This window comes from Camponotus vicinus, unplaced genomic scaffold, assembly GCF_025532165.1.
Source record: "Camponotus vicinus isolate PSW18456_S1 unplaced genomic scaffold, iyCamVici1.0 SCAF_6, whole genome shotgun sequence".
In the NCBI taxonomy this organism is placed as follows: Eukaryota; Metazoa; Arthropoda; class Insecta; order Hymenoptera; family Formicidae; genus Camponotus; species Camponotus vicinus.
The window spans coordinates 12,943,098-12,963,020 of NW_028141978.1; the positions used below are offsets into that span (position 1 = coordinate 12,943,098).

Below are 19,923 nucleotides of genomic sequence, written 5' to 3' on the forward strand. Positions count from 1 at the left end.
AGAAACTTGTTTTCCAACAAAGACAAAAGAAAAAGACAAAAATACAAATGAAAAACAAAAAATGTTATCTCCGTATATTTATCTATTCCCTCTTTTGTTAAATATTTTATTTCCCTCGCTTTTTACTCAACAAATTCGAACACGGCAGGTTCTTTTTACTAACCGAAAAGTTAAAACTGTGTTAAAAGATCTCAAGAAATTTGAACTCGCGCGCAATATCGAAAACATCCACCGATGTACACGGCGCTGCTGGCGCAGCGAAGGGCCTCTCTAAAAAGAAGAGATCCGTAGAGGCGGTGAGAAGGCTCTCTCTCTCTGTCCGCCATTGTTAGCTAGTATTCGTTGTTCGGCTCTCGTTACGTGTGTTTGCTCTTCGAAACGACTGCGAAAAGAAACGGAAAAGGGATCGACAGTGTTCGCTACGGCCTTCTCCCATATAGAGAAAGGAGAAAGTTTTCCGAGAATTCTAAAGATCGAGAAATTAAAGTAATCGCAGGCGGTGTTTACCCGTTCTCAAAGTTCTCGTCGTTTTACGAACGACGCAGGCGGCCTTGGACCGTTCTCAGAACTTTCTCGTCGTTTTGACGAAAGACAAGGCGGTCTCGTACCGTTCTCAGAGTTCTCTCTCATACAACCAAGGCGGCCTCGTGCCGTGCTCAGAGTTCTCTCTCATACAACCAAGGCGGCCTCGTGCCGTGCTCAGAGTTCTCTCTCTCATACAACCAAGGCGGCCTCGTGCCGTGCTCAGAGTTCTCTCTCTTATAACAGTGGCCAGAGGCGGTGTCGATCAGGGATCGAATACCGCGAGAGATCTCTCCCAGCAAGGTCGGAACGAGTCCGACATTTTTCTTTTTTTAATCATTGACGTCACGCAGCGGAAAGTTCCTGTAGGACCGCTAAGCCTACACACGCTCAAACGTGGAGGAAACCGATTGGTCGTACGATTCTCACAATAAGAATAAAAATCACTCAGCTAAATGGTCGTACGATTCTCAGATAAGTAATAATTAAACTAACGGCTTGAGTAATTCAAGTTCTCAATATATTCTTCCAGGTAACATCCATCAATTACTTACTTGTAAACTTATATGATCAATTTTAAGTATTTAAGATTTTGAAACCTTTTATTATTCTAAATATTTAGTATTATATAGTTCAGCATTAATTTTCTTTTGATATTATCGTTATATTATAAGACTTAATCTTTATTACTCGTTGAAATTTACCTTTAGATATATTACGTTGTTTACTTTTATTTCATTAATCATAATAAGTTAATATATAGGACTTTTTAACACGAATGAATATTCGGGATTTCTTTTCTTTCTATAAATTTTGGTGTTGTTTAACGAAGAAGACACTTGTATTTATCTTTCTGATGTGATTAAGTAAAATCTTTAAATCTTTGCAGTTTTCTTACATTTATTTACAGTCTCACTGAATTTCCTTATCACTTGTCCGGCACAAACTGATTGCAGCGCCACGTGTACACGATGTGATAACTACTCTATACAAGCTAATTACTTATGGATTGATGATGTAATGAAATATTGTGTGATAATATATCAATCTTTAGTCAAAACATCAAATGGCCTGAATGAAAAGTCGAGCAGAAACGGCTCGGCACGGAACGTGTTAAAAAAACGATAAGAGCAATTATTGAAATTGAAATAAAATTCAAAAATAGCAACTAGCGTCGTTCGTTAGCTTTGCTAAAGATAATTCGAGGTGATAAATTTCTAAATGATTTATCATCTAAAGCACGCCTATTTAAAAATTCATTTACTTAATTGAAAGTGTTAGGAAGATTGATGTGAAAATTTGTAAAAAAATAAAATTTTTTTCCTTATTTTTATTATCGATATTGATATCTTGATTTTGAAAACGATACATTTTAAACAGAAACAATCGCTATTTCTAATCAATCTGGTAATCTTAAATCTAATTTTCAAATGGTTTTATAATCATTTTTTTATGTTCTCAGATAAAGATAAATAAAAATGTCATTTGTCATTAATTGAAATGAAATTATTCAATTGCCTGCTTCTTAAGAATTCTAATTAATATGCGCTTGAGTGGAAGAACAGTATAAATACACGCTTCAGATTTTTATTATCAGTTTATACAGCTTTGTTAAACTTATGCATCTGTTTAACGAGATTTACAATTCTATCTTAATCATTTGAGTTATGTGTTTCCATTGATCGTTGTACCACATAAAATCTCTATCCGGTAATCTTTATAAAATTTGTATAAAATAAAATTTTATAATATTTTATTACAAAATCCTAATATTTAATATCACAATTAGTATAAAACGATATGTGATTTTAATACAAATTTTTTGAAATATCATGAGTTGTTAATTTTATTTGATTGCTATAATTTTATTAAATTATTATAATATGTTGCAATATATACTTTATGTTATTATGTTATAAAATGTACATTATATTAGTTTTGCGAAAATGTTTGACATAATTATTATTAGATATCATAATCGATGTACTATAATTAGATAAACAAAATGAACAAATAAAATAAATAAATAAGCTTTTAAGCAATAATTATATAGTTTATATAATTATATTATTTATTTTTCTTATCAAGATAATTACGAATTTTGTCGAAAATCGAATATCTATTTTTATATGTATTAAAAAATATTTATTTTATGACACATGCGAAGAATAAAAAACAATAAACGGACGCAGCTTAATCGAATAATCAAGAAACATCAGGACGGTTAAGAAACAATGTTCATTACTATATTGGTATTATCTATGTTTATTTTATTGATATATAATTATTATGTGTATCATAAAAAATACGGGCGACTTAATCTTATACCGGGACCATCGGGTTTTCCGATTATTGGCAATATGCTCCCATTCTATGTGTCAGCAGGTAAGTACAAAATTTCTAATTTATTTACATTAATTGACAAACGAAATCTGTGTCACGTATACAAGCAAAAATTCATAAATCATTTATTCTGAAACATATATTTATCAAGTTTATTACATGTAGATTACTTCTCTTTGCAATAACAATTTGCAATTCATTTCCTTTATTATTGTTTATCTATTTTCAACGTATTTGGATAGAAGTGCACATTAATATTGAAAATAAAATTAATCAAATCATTTGTGTGTATTGATATTTATAATATAATTTTCAGAGAAACAATGGAAGCTCTTCTATAAATTATTTGATGAATATTATCCCATTATTAAATTCGGAGGTTTTTTTATACATGTAGTGGGTATCCGTCATCCAGACGATTTAGAGGTAATAAAAGAAATTTCATACTCTGTACACAGTACGATTGAATTAGATTGAAGAATCTTACGATTCACAGAAAGAATTTTACTAATAAAAAATGTTTCTTAAAAACAATGAAAAGACAAATTGATACTCCATCGAGATTAGAATAAAATACAGAGATACAATTAATAAATTATTTGTGTATTTAAGATTAGTGATATAATAAGTGAATAATATATATTTTTTTCTGTTTTCGATGATTTCAGACGATATTAAGTAGCACTAAGCACATCGAAAAAAGTCGTTTGTATAACGTGTTCCATACTTGGTTAAATACAGGTCTCTTTACTAGCACAGGTAATAATATAATAATGTTAACGTATGTATAAGTATACATACTTTTCCATTACAATTTGTTGTCGATCTGTCCCCGTCACAGAAAATAAAATAAAATGTTAAAATTAGACTTGAATATTATCTTAAATGGTGAATGTATACAACCTCTTTGTTAAAAACTAATAATTTTAAAAGAAATTTGTAGATGAGATATTGAGAGATAATTTCGCCGTGATGCATGTTCATATTGTCATAAATAGAAGTAAGAGAGATAATTTAGTTAAATCAAAGATCACATCACTAATAGATTGTACTATCAGTAATAGATTTTTAATTAATATTAATTTATATATTATATATTATACATTTTTATATATTATATATTTATATTATTATTATATATTATATATTTTTATTAATTTATTTCTTTTTACTAATTTATAAAAAGTTAATTACAAAATAATAATTACATCTACTTAATAGTTGCAATTCCTCTTTTATAGCACAATGTTGCATTATTTTGTTTTTGTTTTAGCGATTAAGTGGAAGTCGCGGCGAAAGATGTTAACACCTGCATTCTGTTTCAATATATTGAATAAATTTGTTGATATCTTGATCAAGGATGGCGATTGCATGACAAAATCGTTGAAAGATGTCGGAGGGACAGTTGTAAAGGATTTATTACCATTTATTAGTGAACATACATTAAACGCGATATGCGGTAAGGAGTTCTTATTTTACATTATGTACAGGAATTTTATTCTAAGTGATATAGCTTAAAATAAAAATAGAATAATGTTTCTATACGAAGTATCAATAATCAACAAGGAAAGGTAGATAATATTCAATATTTAAAAAAAAAACAGTCCACAAAATATTTATCTGTAAATAATCTTCGACTGTTTTAATTAAATGCATTTGTAGAAACTGCCATGGGCGTCTCTTTGCAAGATCTTGGCGAGTTGCAACAAAAGTATCGAAATGCGATTCACGATATAATTGAATTATTTATTTATAGGTAATTTATATATAATATAATGATCTCTTAACTTATAATCCACATCTTTTAACTTATAATCTTATCTTCTTACTTTTAATCTATCTATGATCTTTTAATTGTGATACATTACATTATACATTTTGAAAAATAGATTAATTAATGAATAATTATGTAAAAGTGGACTTAGTGAAAATATCACTTCGTTTATACAAGTCGACACTTTTCAATCAAACTCTATTGTATGTATATCATTAAATGTTTCATTACATAATTGTTTGTAATCTTTAAAATGGAAATTCAAGAACTGGAAATATCAGAACAATTAAGGGGAAAATAAATTGTGTTCAAAATTTATAAAGAAATTATCTTTGATCAGAAATCTATAGCTAACATAAAATAAAAATTTTTTAGAAAATTTTACTTTTTTGTAATATGTATATAGATTTAAATTTTTTATATATTCTTTACAACCTTTAATTATTAAAGATTAAACTGATTTCATGATGGCTTTAATTAAGGCTTTTATAAAATAACATTATTGGAATTATATCATCATTTGAAATTATGTAGTTGTATTGAATTTCGGTTTAGAGTATTAAGGCCTTGGTTGTATAATGATTTATTATTCTCATTGTCACCACAAAGAAGAAAGCAAAAGAAAGTCTTGAAAATATTGCACGGATTTACGGAAAAAGTACGTTATCACATTATTTTAAATCTTACAATACTTTTATGTGTAAAATAACAATAAATCTCGTAATCTTTGTAGGATTACATTATTTATTTTAAATATTAATATTATGTTATAAATATCTATGATATAATACAATACCATTGCTGTTTAATACAAAAAAATCTTGTCAAAAATTAAATATTATACTTGTATAGATCATCGCGGAAAGAAAGCTTTATCACGAACGTACCAATGGCCGATACTTAAAAAACCTTGAAAGTAACAAAGAGACAGAAAATGTCGACATATTTGGAAGTAAGAGATCCGAGCTTCTAATTTAAGTTTGGCTGTGCAATCTAATATTATAAATTATTCTTGCACTATTTATATTAAACACATAATCACACGTAATGATACAACATATGTTTGCTGTAAAATTAAATCATTATTATTTGTAATAGAGTTTGAATTTTAAACAAGAACTGTTATATAATTAAAGCGCGGCATGCAAAAGTGAAATCGTTACTAATATGCTTTTTCTTAGATAAAAAAAATGGGCTAGCCATGTTGGATCTTTTAATAGCGGCATCTCGAGAAAATTTTCTAACTGATTTGGATATCAGAGAAGAAGTCGACACTTTTATATTCGGAGTATGTATTTGTCACCTTTTCTTATTTTTTTGTACATGATATCTAAATATGTATAACAATATGATGATATGCATATGATGATGATTATAGGGTTATGATACTACAGCGGCGAGTTTAATGTTTACTTTACTACTCCTAGCTGAACATAAAGATATCCAGGTATTATTTCTCATAATATATTGTGATATATTATTTAAATTTTTAAAGATTTTGTTCAAAGTAATAAAGATATCTTGAAAAGGTCTTGTTGCGATCTTGAGATATATTTTTCTTAGATATATTAGTATATACAGGGTGTCCTAGACCACCCGTACACTCCTTTTCTTTTAAAAACTAAGCATTTTAGAGAAAAACGTTTTCGACAAAAATTGTATGGTTTTGAAGGGTAACATAAGATGGTGTCATTGGTTTGACCTTGGATGGCATCGTTAAGGTGAGGTCAAGGACACCTTTAATTTCTTAAATGGAACCACCTATTTTTTATTGCATATTCTTATAGCTTATGTCGAGAGCTTTCCAAAACACTATAATAAAGTATTTTTTCATCAAGTACTTTTCGAGTTATAAGGCTTGAAATAATTTCTTAATTTTACATAAACCATAAAATATCTAGTAAAATATTCATTTTTCGATTATCTTACCTTAATACTTTTATGTACAAAAAAATGAGAGGAATCGATTGGTGTAAAGAAAACACATAATTGTTTCGAAAAAAAAAATGTAATTGTTAATTGCAAATTAAGAAGGAAGAATTTCTACTGTTTTGTGATATTCGCAATAATTAACGAAAAATTAAATAAAGAATATCGGCCAATCTGCGTAAGTAGAAGCGCGCGGCGACGAGAGTCGTCCCACTGTAATCTTATACTAGGCGCTCGGCGAAGCGGTGGGCGAATATACGGATATGATTGTGGCATACGGGCTAGTGGGAGAAAATACTTATCACGCGGCCGTAATTTACGTGGAATGATTTTCCGGGCGTGCAAGAAAACCAAGTGGACGTACAGTTTTACGTGTTGTGCAATAATTATGTGAAACTGGGTATCGTGCATAATATCGGGATAACCGATCCAGCAGTGCGTCTTCGTGTACGAGATGAAGAAAGGATTCTTGAAGCATTCTATGAAAATCCTAGAACTAGCGTGCGTCGTGTGGCACATGAATTTGGTTTTTCGCGATACGCGGTACATCACGCTTCACGTGTAACGGATTACGCCCGTATCATTACCAACGTGTGCAACACATTTTATCGAGGGATTTTTAACCTCAGATCAATTTTTGTGAAGGTACTGTCATCATCAATTTTTTACATTTACAATACATTCAGCGTACAGTAATTAACGGCATTTTGAACAATTTTCGCATTAAATTGAGAGTGGAATAGGTCTATGGGGGAAACCACTATAAAAAAAGCGCACCATGCTATCTACTGCAAGGTGGTATGGAAATTATAGCGCATCATTTTCTCGCCACTAAAAGGACGGATCATTTTTCGGCGCGGTATTGCGATATATCGCACGCCACCATCATGTCTCGGAGAGCGATCCGCCCACCGCTTCGCCGCGCGCCTAGTATAAGATTACAGTGGGACGACTTTCGTCGCCGCGCGCTTCTACTCACGCAGATTGGCCGATATTCTTTATTTAATTTTTCGTTAATTTATTGCGAATATCACAAAACAGTAGAAGTCCTTCCTTCTTAATTTGAGCCAATCTATCTCCTTACTTCGTAAAAGCAAAAATTTCACTGACACCCTGTATATATATATATATATATTCGGAAAAGAAAATCTATTTAAAATAAATGGAAATATGTTGATTTATTAAGAATTTATTTTTATCTGTGCACATAAAAATCGGAACTAAGAAATACACTTTCATTATATTATTGATAACACAGGAGCGTTTAAGAGCTGAAGTCGATACTGTGATGCAAGAGAATGGAGGAAAACTTAACATGAGATTATTACAAAATTTATCATATTTAGACAGATGTTTAAAGGAAGCGCTACGTTTGTATCCCAGCGCGATTTTTATATCACGCAAGGCTGGGAATGATGTAAAATTACGTAATTAGTCACTTTTTGCTGAATATATTTTTGAATATGTTACATAATATGAAGTATATATTAGTCAATGTAAAATAAGATTAATTAGTATTTTAAGAATACAATATTGTTATATAATATTCCTCTCAAAAAAGCTCTTATTTTCGTAAATTTTAATATTCTTCAATTTTATAATAATTTTCAGAATCATATATCGTACCCGCTGGAACGATCTTACTTCTTAATATCTATGCAGTTCACAGAGATCCTAATTTTTGGCCAAATCCAGAAGTATTTGATCCGGACAGATTCTTACCCGAAAAGATACAGAATCGTCATCCTTATTCTTATATACCATTCAGCGCAGGACCGAGAAATTGCATAGGTAAATTGATCGCGATTTTCGTTTCTCTTCGTATCGATAATTTATCATAAACTTCGAATTGTAGGTCAACGTCTCGGTCAGCTAATGATGAAAGCTATGATAGCTCCTTTGATACATAATTTTTACTTGGAACCTGTTGAGTATTTAAAAAATATCCGATTACAATTTGATATAATAATACGGCCTGCTCATCCGGTTCATATAAGATTCATCCCGATCAAACGCAAACAGCCGGTTGAAACTAACGCAGATACTGCAAGAGTATAACAAATTGATGCATATTATATGTTCAACATTATGAAGGAAATATTATGTATGTAAACATTATATTTAATCATGAAAATATCTATATAGAATATCTTATACATTAGAACCCAATATACTCTAAATTTAATGTATGTAAGGATCCCCTATGTGCAATTGCAATAAAAACGTTAATCCATAAAATATATGCATACAAAGCTAAAACAATTTTTTTTTGCGTCTTATTTATAGAATTAAAAGAAAATTCCGTCGGACTCCTTCCTATATATATATACAGGGTGTTCTAAAAAGGTATGTCAAAAATTTAAGGAGATATTCCTCACACCTGAAGGAAAAAAAATGTTATATGGACATAGGTGCGAAAATGGTTATTTCAGGAGTTATGTTAAAAATACTGTTAGCTGTATTACTTACACAAGGAAAAATTTAGGATTAATTATTGTAGACGACAGTCGTTTAATTAGGCTTATTTACATTTGGTTTTAAGGTGACTTTGAGTCACACCCTGTATGTATATATATATATATATATATATATATATATATATATATTTATACAGGGTGTTCTAAAAAGGTATGTCAAAAATTTAAGAAGATATTCCTCACACCTGAAGGATAAAAAAATGTTATATGGACATAGGTGCGAAAATGGTTATTTCAGGAGTTATGTCTCATATATATATATGTATCATATATATATATATATATATATATATATATATATACACTCATTTGCAAAAAAAATCACGCACCATGAAGAAGGTGTCGCTTTGCTGCAAAACTCGGCCTGCAGGTATGTTTGAAGCAGATATGCGAATGATTAGAGTTGTGACGCGATTAGATGAGCGGGCTTGCCGCCAGAGAGCGAAACAGTACTTCGTGTGTTGCAATTCAAAAAGGCTCTCGGAGGCTACTTGTCTGTAGTTTTCCTGTTGTGGAGAGATCTTTGATCACTGGACATGCCTTTAAGACGCAATCGAAGGGAATTCGCTCAGTTAACAGAATTTGAGAGGGGCCGCATTATTGGAATGCGAGAAGCTGGATGGTCGCATCGACGAATTGCCCGGCACCTAGGCCGTTCTGACCAAACTGTTAGGAGGTGTTGGGATCAGTGGATGAGTGAGGGTACTCACACACGGCGACCGGGCTCAGGACGCCCTCGACAAACCACTAGTAGACAAGACCGTCTAATCCTCCGACAAGCACGAATACTTCCAACTTCTTCGTTGTCAACCATCCAGAGGCAGGTGGCACCATCGTTACAAGTCCCAGTCTCTGCCAGTACCATTTCAAGGCGCCTTGCTGAAGGACATTTGGTTTCACGGCGCCCATTACATGTGCTACCATTGACACCCACGCACTGTCGCGTCCGTTTGCAGTGGTGTCGTTCACGAAGGAACTGGACTGCTACGGAATGGAACCGAGTTGTCTTCAGCGACGAATCCAAATACAGTATGGCCAGTGACGACGGCCGTGTTCGTGTCTGGAGGCTTCCTGGTCAGCGCCTCAATCCTGCCTTTTTTGTCGAGCGCCACACGTCCCCCACAGCTGGTGTTATGGTCTGGGGAGCCATCGCATACGACAGCCGGTCTCCCCTAGTAGTGATTCGAGGGATAATAACAGCGCAGCGATACGTTCAGGACATCCTGCAGCCACATGTGTTGCCTCTCATGGCAGGGCTCCCTGGAGCCATTTTCCAGCAGGATAATGCTCGGCCGCACACAGCAAGGATGTCACAGGCATGTCTCCGCCAAGTTGCTACACTACCTTGGCCTGCACGGTCGCCAGATTTATCGCCAATAGAACATGTATGGGACCATATTGGACGCCAACTTCGACAACCTACCAGTTTGCACAATCTAGAGATCCAATTACAGCAACTGTGGACAGATATGCCGCAGGACACCATAAGAGACCTGTATGCCTCTATGCCGGCCCGTATTACATCTTGTATCCAATGTAGAGGTGGCCCAACAGGGTACTAGAGCCTCCTTTCATGTGTTCATTTTTTCGCAATAAACTATCCTTTTGCTCCGATGTTGTAATCATTTACTTACATTAACGTTGCAATCACACATACAAAGTTTTCTTCGATTCTGACAATTCCTTCATGGTGCGTGATTTTTTTTGCAAATGAGTGTACATATATATATATATATACAGATTGGCCCATTTTAATCCATCCAGTCGAATATCTCGAAAACCAAGCCCGGGAGAGAAAAATGTTTCAGACAAAAGTTGTTTGGTTTCGAGGGGGCCATAAGATGGTACCATTGGTTTGACCTTGGAGAGTTATTTGAAGGTCACATGAAGGTCACCTTCAATTTCTTAAATGGAACCTACTATTTGTCATTGTATATTTTTGTAGCTTATCTCGATAGCTTTCCAAAACACTATAATTAAGTACCTTTTCGTTAAGTACTTTTTGAGTTATGAGGCTTGAAATAATTTCTTAATTTTACATAAACCGTAAAATATCTTGTAAAATATTCATTTTTCGATTATCCTACCTTAATACTTTTACGTACAAAATAATAAGAGGAATCAATTGGTGTAAAGAAAGTACATAGTTGTTTTGAAGAAAAAATATGTAATTTGCAATTAACAATTCCATATTTTTTCTTAAAAACAACTATGTGTTTTCTTTACATCAATTGATTCCTCTCATTATTTTGTACATAAAAGTATTAAGGTAAGATAATCGAAAAATGAATATTTTACAAGATATTTTACGGTTTATGTAAAATTAAGAAATTATTTCAAGCCTCATAACTCAAAAAGTACTTAACGAAAAGGTACTTAATTATAGTGTTTTGGAAAGCTCTCGAGATAAGCTACAAGAATATGCAATGACAAATAGTAGGTTCCATTTAAGAAATTGAAGGTGACCTTCATGTGACCTTCAAATAACTCTTCAAGGTCAAACCAATGACACCATCTTATGGCCCCCTCGAAACCAAACAACTTTTGTCTGAAACATTTTTCTCTCCCGGGCTTGGTTTTCGAGTTATTCTCCATTAAAAGTTAAAATGGTCCACCCTGTATATATATCATAATAAAACTATTATATAAATATTAACAAAATATAAAATTACTTTATTAAAAAATATTTTTTAAGCATAAATATTTTTTTTTGATATATTATAATATCCGATAAAATATAATTTTAATTTTTATGTTCATTTTCTATTTTACAAATTTCCAAAATTTTGTACGAGAAAAACAATTGATACACCGGTAAAAATGTCAATTCTATATAAATATAAATATAATATTATTTTTTTATAGATGCAAATAAAAATATAAAATGTGTATATGTGTATATGTACACACACGTACACATAAAAAATTAATAATACATAAATAAAACAAACAATTTATGTAACAGCATGAATACAACAAACATTACGCGAAAATCTACAAAGTGCAAAGGGTTAAACGACTCGATACATTTTGATAATTCGATCATTATTATTATCATCCTTATCGTTTATCATTTGTTATAGCTAAGAGAGCTTGTTTACTGTGTATTTCATAATTCTTACTGAATGGACTATGTTTCAATTTCGATTATTTGAATGGCTTTTCTTTTTAAATCCTTGTCTTTTTCCCTCAAACATAACTGTGATATAGTTTGAACATAAAAACAATATTTTAATGTAATTATAGAAACATTAGATTTTAAAGTAATCGACGTAAGAAAGTGATGTGTATCGAAATAAATATACAAATGCTAATTATACATAAATGGAATCAATGGAATCAATATCAAGAAAGGAAGTGTATGTATAATATATACACATGTATATTATAAATATATTCTCTATATAATAGCGATTGTAATAATTTCTAGGAAAAAATATGGCATTATGTAAAATAAAAAGATATATTGTGTAAAACATCTCATACTAACTTTTACCTTATTCTTAAGAAGTGTAAGTTATAATAACTAAAAATGAGAATATTGAAAACGTCAGTTTTTTATTTTTGGAGCTTAAATTACAGACTACCTAATACAGGAGTACAGCACATTAGCTTTATTCTCTCTTTATTATTCTCACATCTAATCTATTATTAATGGAATGTATAAGTTAATATTTCTCTCTTCTTCTTGATTATTATTACAAAACTTTCCGTACATATTATAGAGCTATTATCTTGTATTATAGCTATGCCTAACACATTTAAGCACAACATTCGTGGAAATGTTACGACTATTTTATTACATCATACACGCACCGTCCTCTGATAATAAATTATTAATATACCGGAAAGAACTCAATCATCAATATAATTACATAGATTAAACGTTAAATAAATAAATTAGAAACAAAAATTAAAAGATTTATACTGGATTAGATTAAAATTGACCGCAACATTTCTTTATCGAATTGAGATCAAATGTACAGTTTTGTTATCAGATTAAACTCAAAACAAATAATATTGTTTTCTCTATTCTAAGCTTACAACTAGTACATGTTTTAATTCTTTCGATTAACCAAGATTTACCAAGACTTTTTAACGTAATAAATTATTCCCTTAATTCGCAAACTGATCTGACGCTTATAAAATAGTAGTAAATGAATTTGTAAATAGGCGTGCTTTAGATGATAAATCATTTAGAAATTTATCACCTCGAATTATCTTTAGCAAAGCTAACGAACGACGCTAGTTGCTATTTTTGAATTTTATTTCAATTTCAATAATTGCTCTTATCGTTTTTTTAATCGCATATTATATTTCGAGAGAGATTTTATTTATAAAAAACAAAATGACAAAAGTATGATAGTCATTGATTTTGATGAGACCTAATATTGTAAAAGTCAATTTTTTAATGGGGTATTTCAATGTAAGTGAATAATTTTTCAATGTAAGAGAATAAATAAAAAAAATACACATATGTGTCTCTTAATCTATATATCTAAAGTTAATCAAAATCGAAAAAAAATATTTGTGCCAGTTTTTTGTAAATTTTTTTGGAAAACTCATCTTTTTCTCTCCCCCTATTTCTTTAAAAAATTGTATTTTACTTATTAAAGCACATGAAAGTTTGATATAATATGAAAATAATATAGGAAAATAATAAAATTTCGATTTACATAGCTTTTAATCAACAGAATGAAATTCTCGTTCCGTACCTCCATTTCAGTTAGAATAAGTCTCTATAATATTTATCTTACATTTGCAATAAAATAATATTATACATGAGATGTAAAAAAAATTACAAATAATAAAAAGTATAAGACTCGAAATATAAAATTAAACAAAACGGTTTTAATGGCAATACGAGTCAAATATCGATGTTATAACACATTTATTTATAATACAAAAAAAAATTATATAAACGAGAATCTCAAAGAAGTGCATTCAAAAATTTTAATTCGCTGAATACAAGTTTTGCATTTAAATATCATTAATTTAATGAATCGACTATTTTGTGTAATTAAAAACGATTAACATTTAAAGAGCAACATGATAAAACAAAATTCACGATCACGAAGGAATTGAAAAAAATTTGTTGCGCAAGAGAATATTGTTGAAGCGTATTTTTTTGCTTAAGTTTGTATTTTTGTCTTATTTTTTGACAAAAAATAATGTTATTACTTTTGAAAATTGCTTTTATTAAGAATAAAGACAGATACGAGTACTACTACTGCTGAATTATATTCTTTCGATTTAATATATTTTTGAATTATTAAAGATGTTATACAAAGAAAGTATAAATCCGAAACTAATACAATATGAGAAACAGATATTATAAAGATGATATTTCTCGACAACCAATCATTACCAAAAATTATATCTGATGTTAGAAAAGGTATTACTAAAAAAGAATCCTCGACCATTATATTCCTCAATTTCTATTTTAATGAAGATTTGACGTTTAATAGATGTTGATTTTTTACCAATAGCAGTTGATACTACGAGACTTGTAACTGGGAGTTCCTGTACCCGATTTTCCGTTACTAATTGTTTATAGAACGACTCTAATACCGCGGAAACTTGGCTACCTGTATCAAATAATGCCATTAAATGCTGTCTCGCTATAACAACTCGAATATGTGGACATTTTGCTATTAAACTTAAATTATTATCACTATTTTGGTCCTTTTTTCCTTCAATTTCGCTAGCTATTTCACCTACAAAATCAAAGTCATTACGATGCGATGCCGGATCGGTTCTCAACGCATCGATTTTTAGTTTAAATTATTTTCATCTGATCTATTATTAATTCCTGTGTTTGAACTATTTCCCTGATATTGATTCATTTGTGTAATAGATGGGGTAGGATAGCGGGTATCCGGCAATCTACAATATTGCGAATCGGTTCGGTTATTTCTCTGATATCCTATATGATACTTATCTTGATTCCTATAACTATTGTAAAATCTTTTGTGACGATTTCGATTTCTATAATACTCGCGATATTCTTCACACGGCATTGCTCTATACATATTTATTTGTCGTATTCTCGGATTCGCGTATTGCTGTTGATTATTGTTTTTATATCCGTGCTCCTTTTCTCTTCAAATACTATCAAGATTGGCTAAAGTTTGATTAATTAAATTAGAATCAGCATAATTAATCGTCGCTAACGGTTCCTTAACCCAAGGGGTAGGATATTGTTGAAAAATTTTATAATTTATTTTATAGTCCGACAATTTTGGGATAAAATATCTCGATTCTTTGATTTGCATATAATAATATGTTTGTAAAGAATCTTTATACGAATTATATCGTTTTTCCATCCATGAATTTTTAAATTGTACGCGAGTTGGCACCGAATAAAATTCTTCGAGAAATCGTTCTTTAAATTCTTCATAGTTTTGAATATTATTTTGTAATTCAAACCACAAACTCGCCCTTCCTTCTAACGAATGCTCAACTATCAATATTTTTCTATCTTCCTTAACATTTTTTATTTTAAAATATTTTTCTAATTCCTCTAAAAATTCCATGGGATTCGAAGTTAATTCATCTTTCATTTTTGGCATCTTAATATCTAAGTTAAAATTTTGAACATTACTTATCATCGTCGCAACCTCCTCGATATTTACGTCGTTCTGCTCTTGTCCATTATCATGAACATTCCGATGAAGGACATTCTGATGTTGTTGTTGCTGTTGAATGTTTCCTATATGCATAGCTTCAAGGTCTCGCCGCATTTATTCCAATTCTTCGCGTAGTTTGTTTAGGTTCTCTCTCTCTTCCTTTCTCACGGGCACACTCGCTCCTTGTGTGTCGATCTCACGATCTTCCGGAATGATCGGCATTTTTCTTCTTTTTTTATTTTCTGTTAAATTGTAACTAATAAATTTTTGTCTCACTTTTCTGCCAGATTTTCTCGTATAAATATTTTTTCTATTATCATCCATACACAATTAACATTCGCACTTCACATTCATACCCTAAAAACAAGAACCATCGGCTGGATCAGGCACCGATCTTGCCTTCATCGGCTGGATCAGCCACCGATCTTGCCATGGTTGGCTAGCTCATCTTCCAATCTGGGAATCGAATTTGTGTTTGGATCTCTTGCCTTCGTGGGCGAGACATCTTATGAAAAGCTCGATAACTTCGAAACGGTTTACTTAAAGTTGGTAAAATTAGTGCTTTGAAAAGGTCTCGAGAAGGGCTACAAGAATATGCAATAAAAAGTGGAGGGTTCCATTTCAAAAATTCAAGGTGGCCTTGTCGTGACCTTGGCGACGCCATCCAAGGTCAAACACATGGCGCCAGTAAATAGACCTTTTTACACCCTACAACTTTTGTTTTAAACAATTTTTTGTAAAACTTCTATTTTTTGTGATATTTCGAGGTCCCGACTCTTTCGAACACTCCGTATGCCGTAGCGATGTAATGACACGTTTCCGACCCCAGGTTCATTTGCAAAAAATGATTTTTATGGTGCCCCCAATAATCTCTGAAAATTTGTCGATTGAATTTCCGAACACCCTGTATATGATTGTGTATTTTATATGTTACATATACATATATATATATATTCTGATAATTAAATCTTTTATCATCTTTATAATATCTGTTTCTCATATTGTATTAGTTTCGGATTTATACTTTCTTTGTATAACATCTTTAATAATTCAAAAATATATTAAATCGAAAGAATATAATTCAGCAGTAGTAGTACTCGTATCTGTCTTTATTCTTAATAAAAGCAATTTTCAAAAGTAATAACATTATTTTTTGTCAAAAAATAAGACAAAAATACAAACTTAAGCAAAAAAATACACTTCAACAATATTCTCTTGCGCAACAAATTTTTTTCAATTCCTTCGTGATCGTGAATTTTGTTTTATCATGTTGCTCTTTAAATGTTAATCGTTTTTAATTACACAAAATAGTCGATTCATTAAATTAATGATATTTAAATGCAAAACTTGTATTCAGCGAATTAAAATTTTTGAATGCACTTCTTTGAGATTCTCGTTCATATAATTTTTTTTTGTATTATAAATAAATGTGTTATAACATCGATATTTGACTCGTATTGCCATTAAAACCGTTTTGTTTAATTTTATATTTCGAGTCTTATACTTTTTATTATTTGTAATTTTTTTTACATCTCATGTATAATATTATTTTATTGCAAATGTAAGATAAATATTATAGAGACTTATTCTAACTGAAATGGAGGTACGGAACGAGAATTTCATTCTGTTGATTAAAAGCTATATAAATCGAAATTTTATTATTTTCCTATATTATTTTCATATTATATCAAACTTTCATGTGCTTTAATAAGTAAAATACAATTTTTTAAAGAAATAGGGGGAGAGAAAAAGATGAGTTTTCCAAAAAAATTTACAAAAAACTGGCACAAATATTTTTTTTCGATTTTGATTAACTTTAGATATATAGATTAAGAGACACATGTGTATTTTTTTTATTTATTCTCTTACATTGAAAAATTATTCACTTACATTGAAATACCCCATTAAAAAATTGACTTTTACAATATTAGGTCTCATCAAAATCAATGACTATCATACTTTTGTCATTTTGTTTTTTATAAATAAAATCTCTCTCGAAATATAATATGCGATTAACACGTTCCGTGCCACGTGTACCACCGATGGTACAGGTTAAACTTTCCATTCAAGCCGCGTGTACCACTGGTGGTACACGCTGACATATTTATTTAATGCGCTAAAAACATATATTTTATAACAAGTTTAAGACTGTAGAATATATTTCCACCAAAAGAATGAGGCATTATAAAAAATGCAGTATAGAACAAAGCACATAAGTTTGTTTAATTGTTATATATACAATAATTAATAATTACATATAATGATTCACTTTGTTAAAGCAAGGAATGCATAAAAAGGGCTTGTTCGGACAATCGCTGCAAAACGTCACTACTCTTATAGTTTTTTGTCTTGCTACTTCAGTATCAAATTTTTTTACATTTTGTTTATAGCAAGAAGTGCAACGTTTTCTAACTATCGACGCTTTGCCCTCTTGCTTTTTAATTTCATGACGTTTTCTAGAGTTGGTCGTAATTTCAAGAGATAAGTTGTTGTTTTCATTCTGACAGTGACATAAATAAGCAACTAATCGTTTTCTGAATTCTACTATTGATATAGATCTATGTTGCTGAGTATTATATAATATCTAAGCATTTACAACTGATGTATTTAGTAAAAGTTCAAATCCTACTTTTTTATACCATTTTAAAGTTTTGCGTAATGGATTACTGTATGCTGCCATTTGGTCAAAAACATCAACGGAACTCTTGGCTTCATTATAATCAATAACAAGTTTCGGTTTAACAATATCATATCCTTTTTTTCTAACAACAGCCGTCTCTGCAGAATGTTTGGTAGACAATAGTAAAACATCTCGTTTATCCTTCCATTTCATCAATGTTATTCCAGCTTTATTTACTTTTGCAAATATTTCTCCTCGTTGTAATTTTTTTTGTACCACTTCTTTGGAAATTCTACGACGATTTGATCGAATCGTTCCTATTACGTGTGTGTTTCTAGCAATAAATTCTTCTGCTAAATCTATGCTAGTATACCAATTATCAATACATAAAGTATGTCCCTTATCAAAAATATTTTTACAAAGTGAAGTAGCAACACCTTTAGGAGTAGTTTTCTCCTTGCCAAATTGTTTACCGCAGTATATTTCAAAGTTATAGGTATATCCTGGTTTGAAGCATAACTTGAATAGCTTTACACCATATTTGTGCCGTTTTTGTTTTATATATTGTCTAAAAACGACACGGCCGCGAAATGGTATTACAGATTCGTCAATACATACTACTTCCGGTGGATCATAATATTTTGCATAATTTTCCTTTAGTTTATCAATAATTGGTTTGATTTTATAGAGGCGGTCTTCAAAATTTGCATTTTCATTGTTCACGAAATGCAGCATTCGTAATAATATCTCAAAGCGATTTCTTGGCATTACTGATCGAGGAAAGCTTTGAGCGAATGTTGGATCTTTGGACCAGTATAAGTGTATTTCGGATAATTTTACTAATCCCATCCAGATGAGAAGGCCGAAAAGTTTTTTTATTTCACATTTGTTGGTGGGAATCCATTTGTTCAGACGACATGATCGTTTCTGAGCCAATGTTTGCATCGCGTATATGTTAGTCTGTTCTACTATGTCTTGAAACATTTCTTCGGTAACAAATAGTAGGTAAAAATCTTCTTCTTTATACAAATAATCTAATAATGTTATTCCAGGTGTACCTATGAATGGTATGAGTGAAGGTTGATTTCCACTTGGATTTATCCATTGGTCTGGTAAATTATCAGTAACATTTCGTGTTTCACCTTCACTTTCGGTGCTATATACAATTGGGCGGCATTTCGATATACAGCGCGCGCTAACCTCAATTGACGTATCTCTTGTCTCATCGGAAGATGATAATATAAATTTACGCGAGCGTTTCATCCTAAATGGAATTTCTATTTCGCTAGAAATACTACTGGAACTACCTGCGTCTTGTATTTCCATATTGCCTATCATTAGGGATAAAAATTGAAAATTGGATCACTGGATCAATACAAAAAATTAAAAGATGAAAGAATAAACTAATGAAAGTTAATAAAAGAAACTTGTTCACAAAGACAAAAGAAAAAGACAAAAATACAAATGAAAAACAAAAAATGTTATCTCCGTATATTTACCTATTCCCTCTTTTGTTAAATATTTTATTTCCTTCGCTTTTTACTCAACAAATTCGAACACGGCAGGTTCTTTTTACTAACCGAAAAGTTAAAACTGATTGCAGCGCCACGTGTACCACAGATGGTACAC

General features: G+C 30.9%; 1 protein-coding gene across 4 annotated transcripts; it reads left to right on the top strand.

Annotated features, from left to right (window-relative positions):
• Positions 1-273: 273 nt before the first annotated feature.
• On the top strand, positions 274-10,659 carry LOC145972638 (cytochrome P450 4C1-like). Of its 4 annotated transcripts, XM_083101378.1 has the most exons (14): positions 274-2,232; positions 2,690-2,907; positions 3,182-3,291; positions 3,534-3,624; positions 4,139-4,324; positions 4,528-4,621; positions 5,195-5,297; positions 5,492-5,591; positions 5,821-5,927; positions 6,018-6,086; positions 7,827-7,995; positions 8,180-8,359; positions 8,424-8,672; positions 8,855-8,973. In XM_083101378.1, exons 2-13 carry the CDS (start codon positions 2,757-2,759, stop codon positions 8,624-8,626), a joined length of 1,563 nt encoding a protein of 520 aa, XP_082957504.1. In that variant the 5' UTR covers positions 274-2,232; positions 2,690-2,756; the 3' UTR covers positions 8,627-8,672; positions 8,855-8,973. The 4 variants fall into 4 exon arrangements, with proteins under 4 accessions (XP_082957504.1, XP_082957503.1, XP_082957506.1 ...); XM_083101377.1 differs by lacking the exon at positions 8,855-8,973 and having other exon boundaries at positions 8,424-8,831; XM_083101380.1 differs by lacking the exons at positions 7,827-7,995; positions 8,180-8,359; positions 8,424-8,672; positions 8,855-8,973 and adding an exon at positions 9,183-10,659.
• Positions 10,660-19,923: the final 9,264 nt, after the last annotated feature.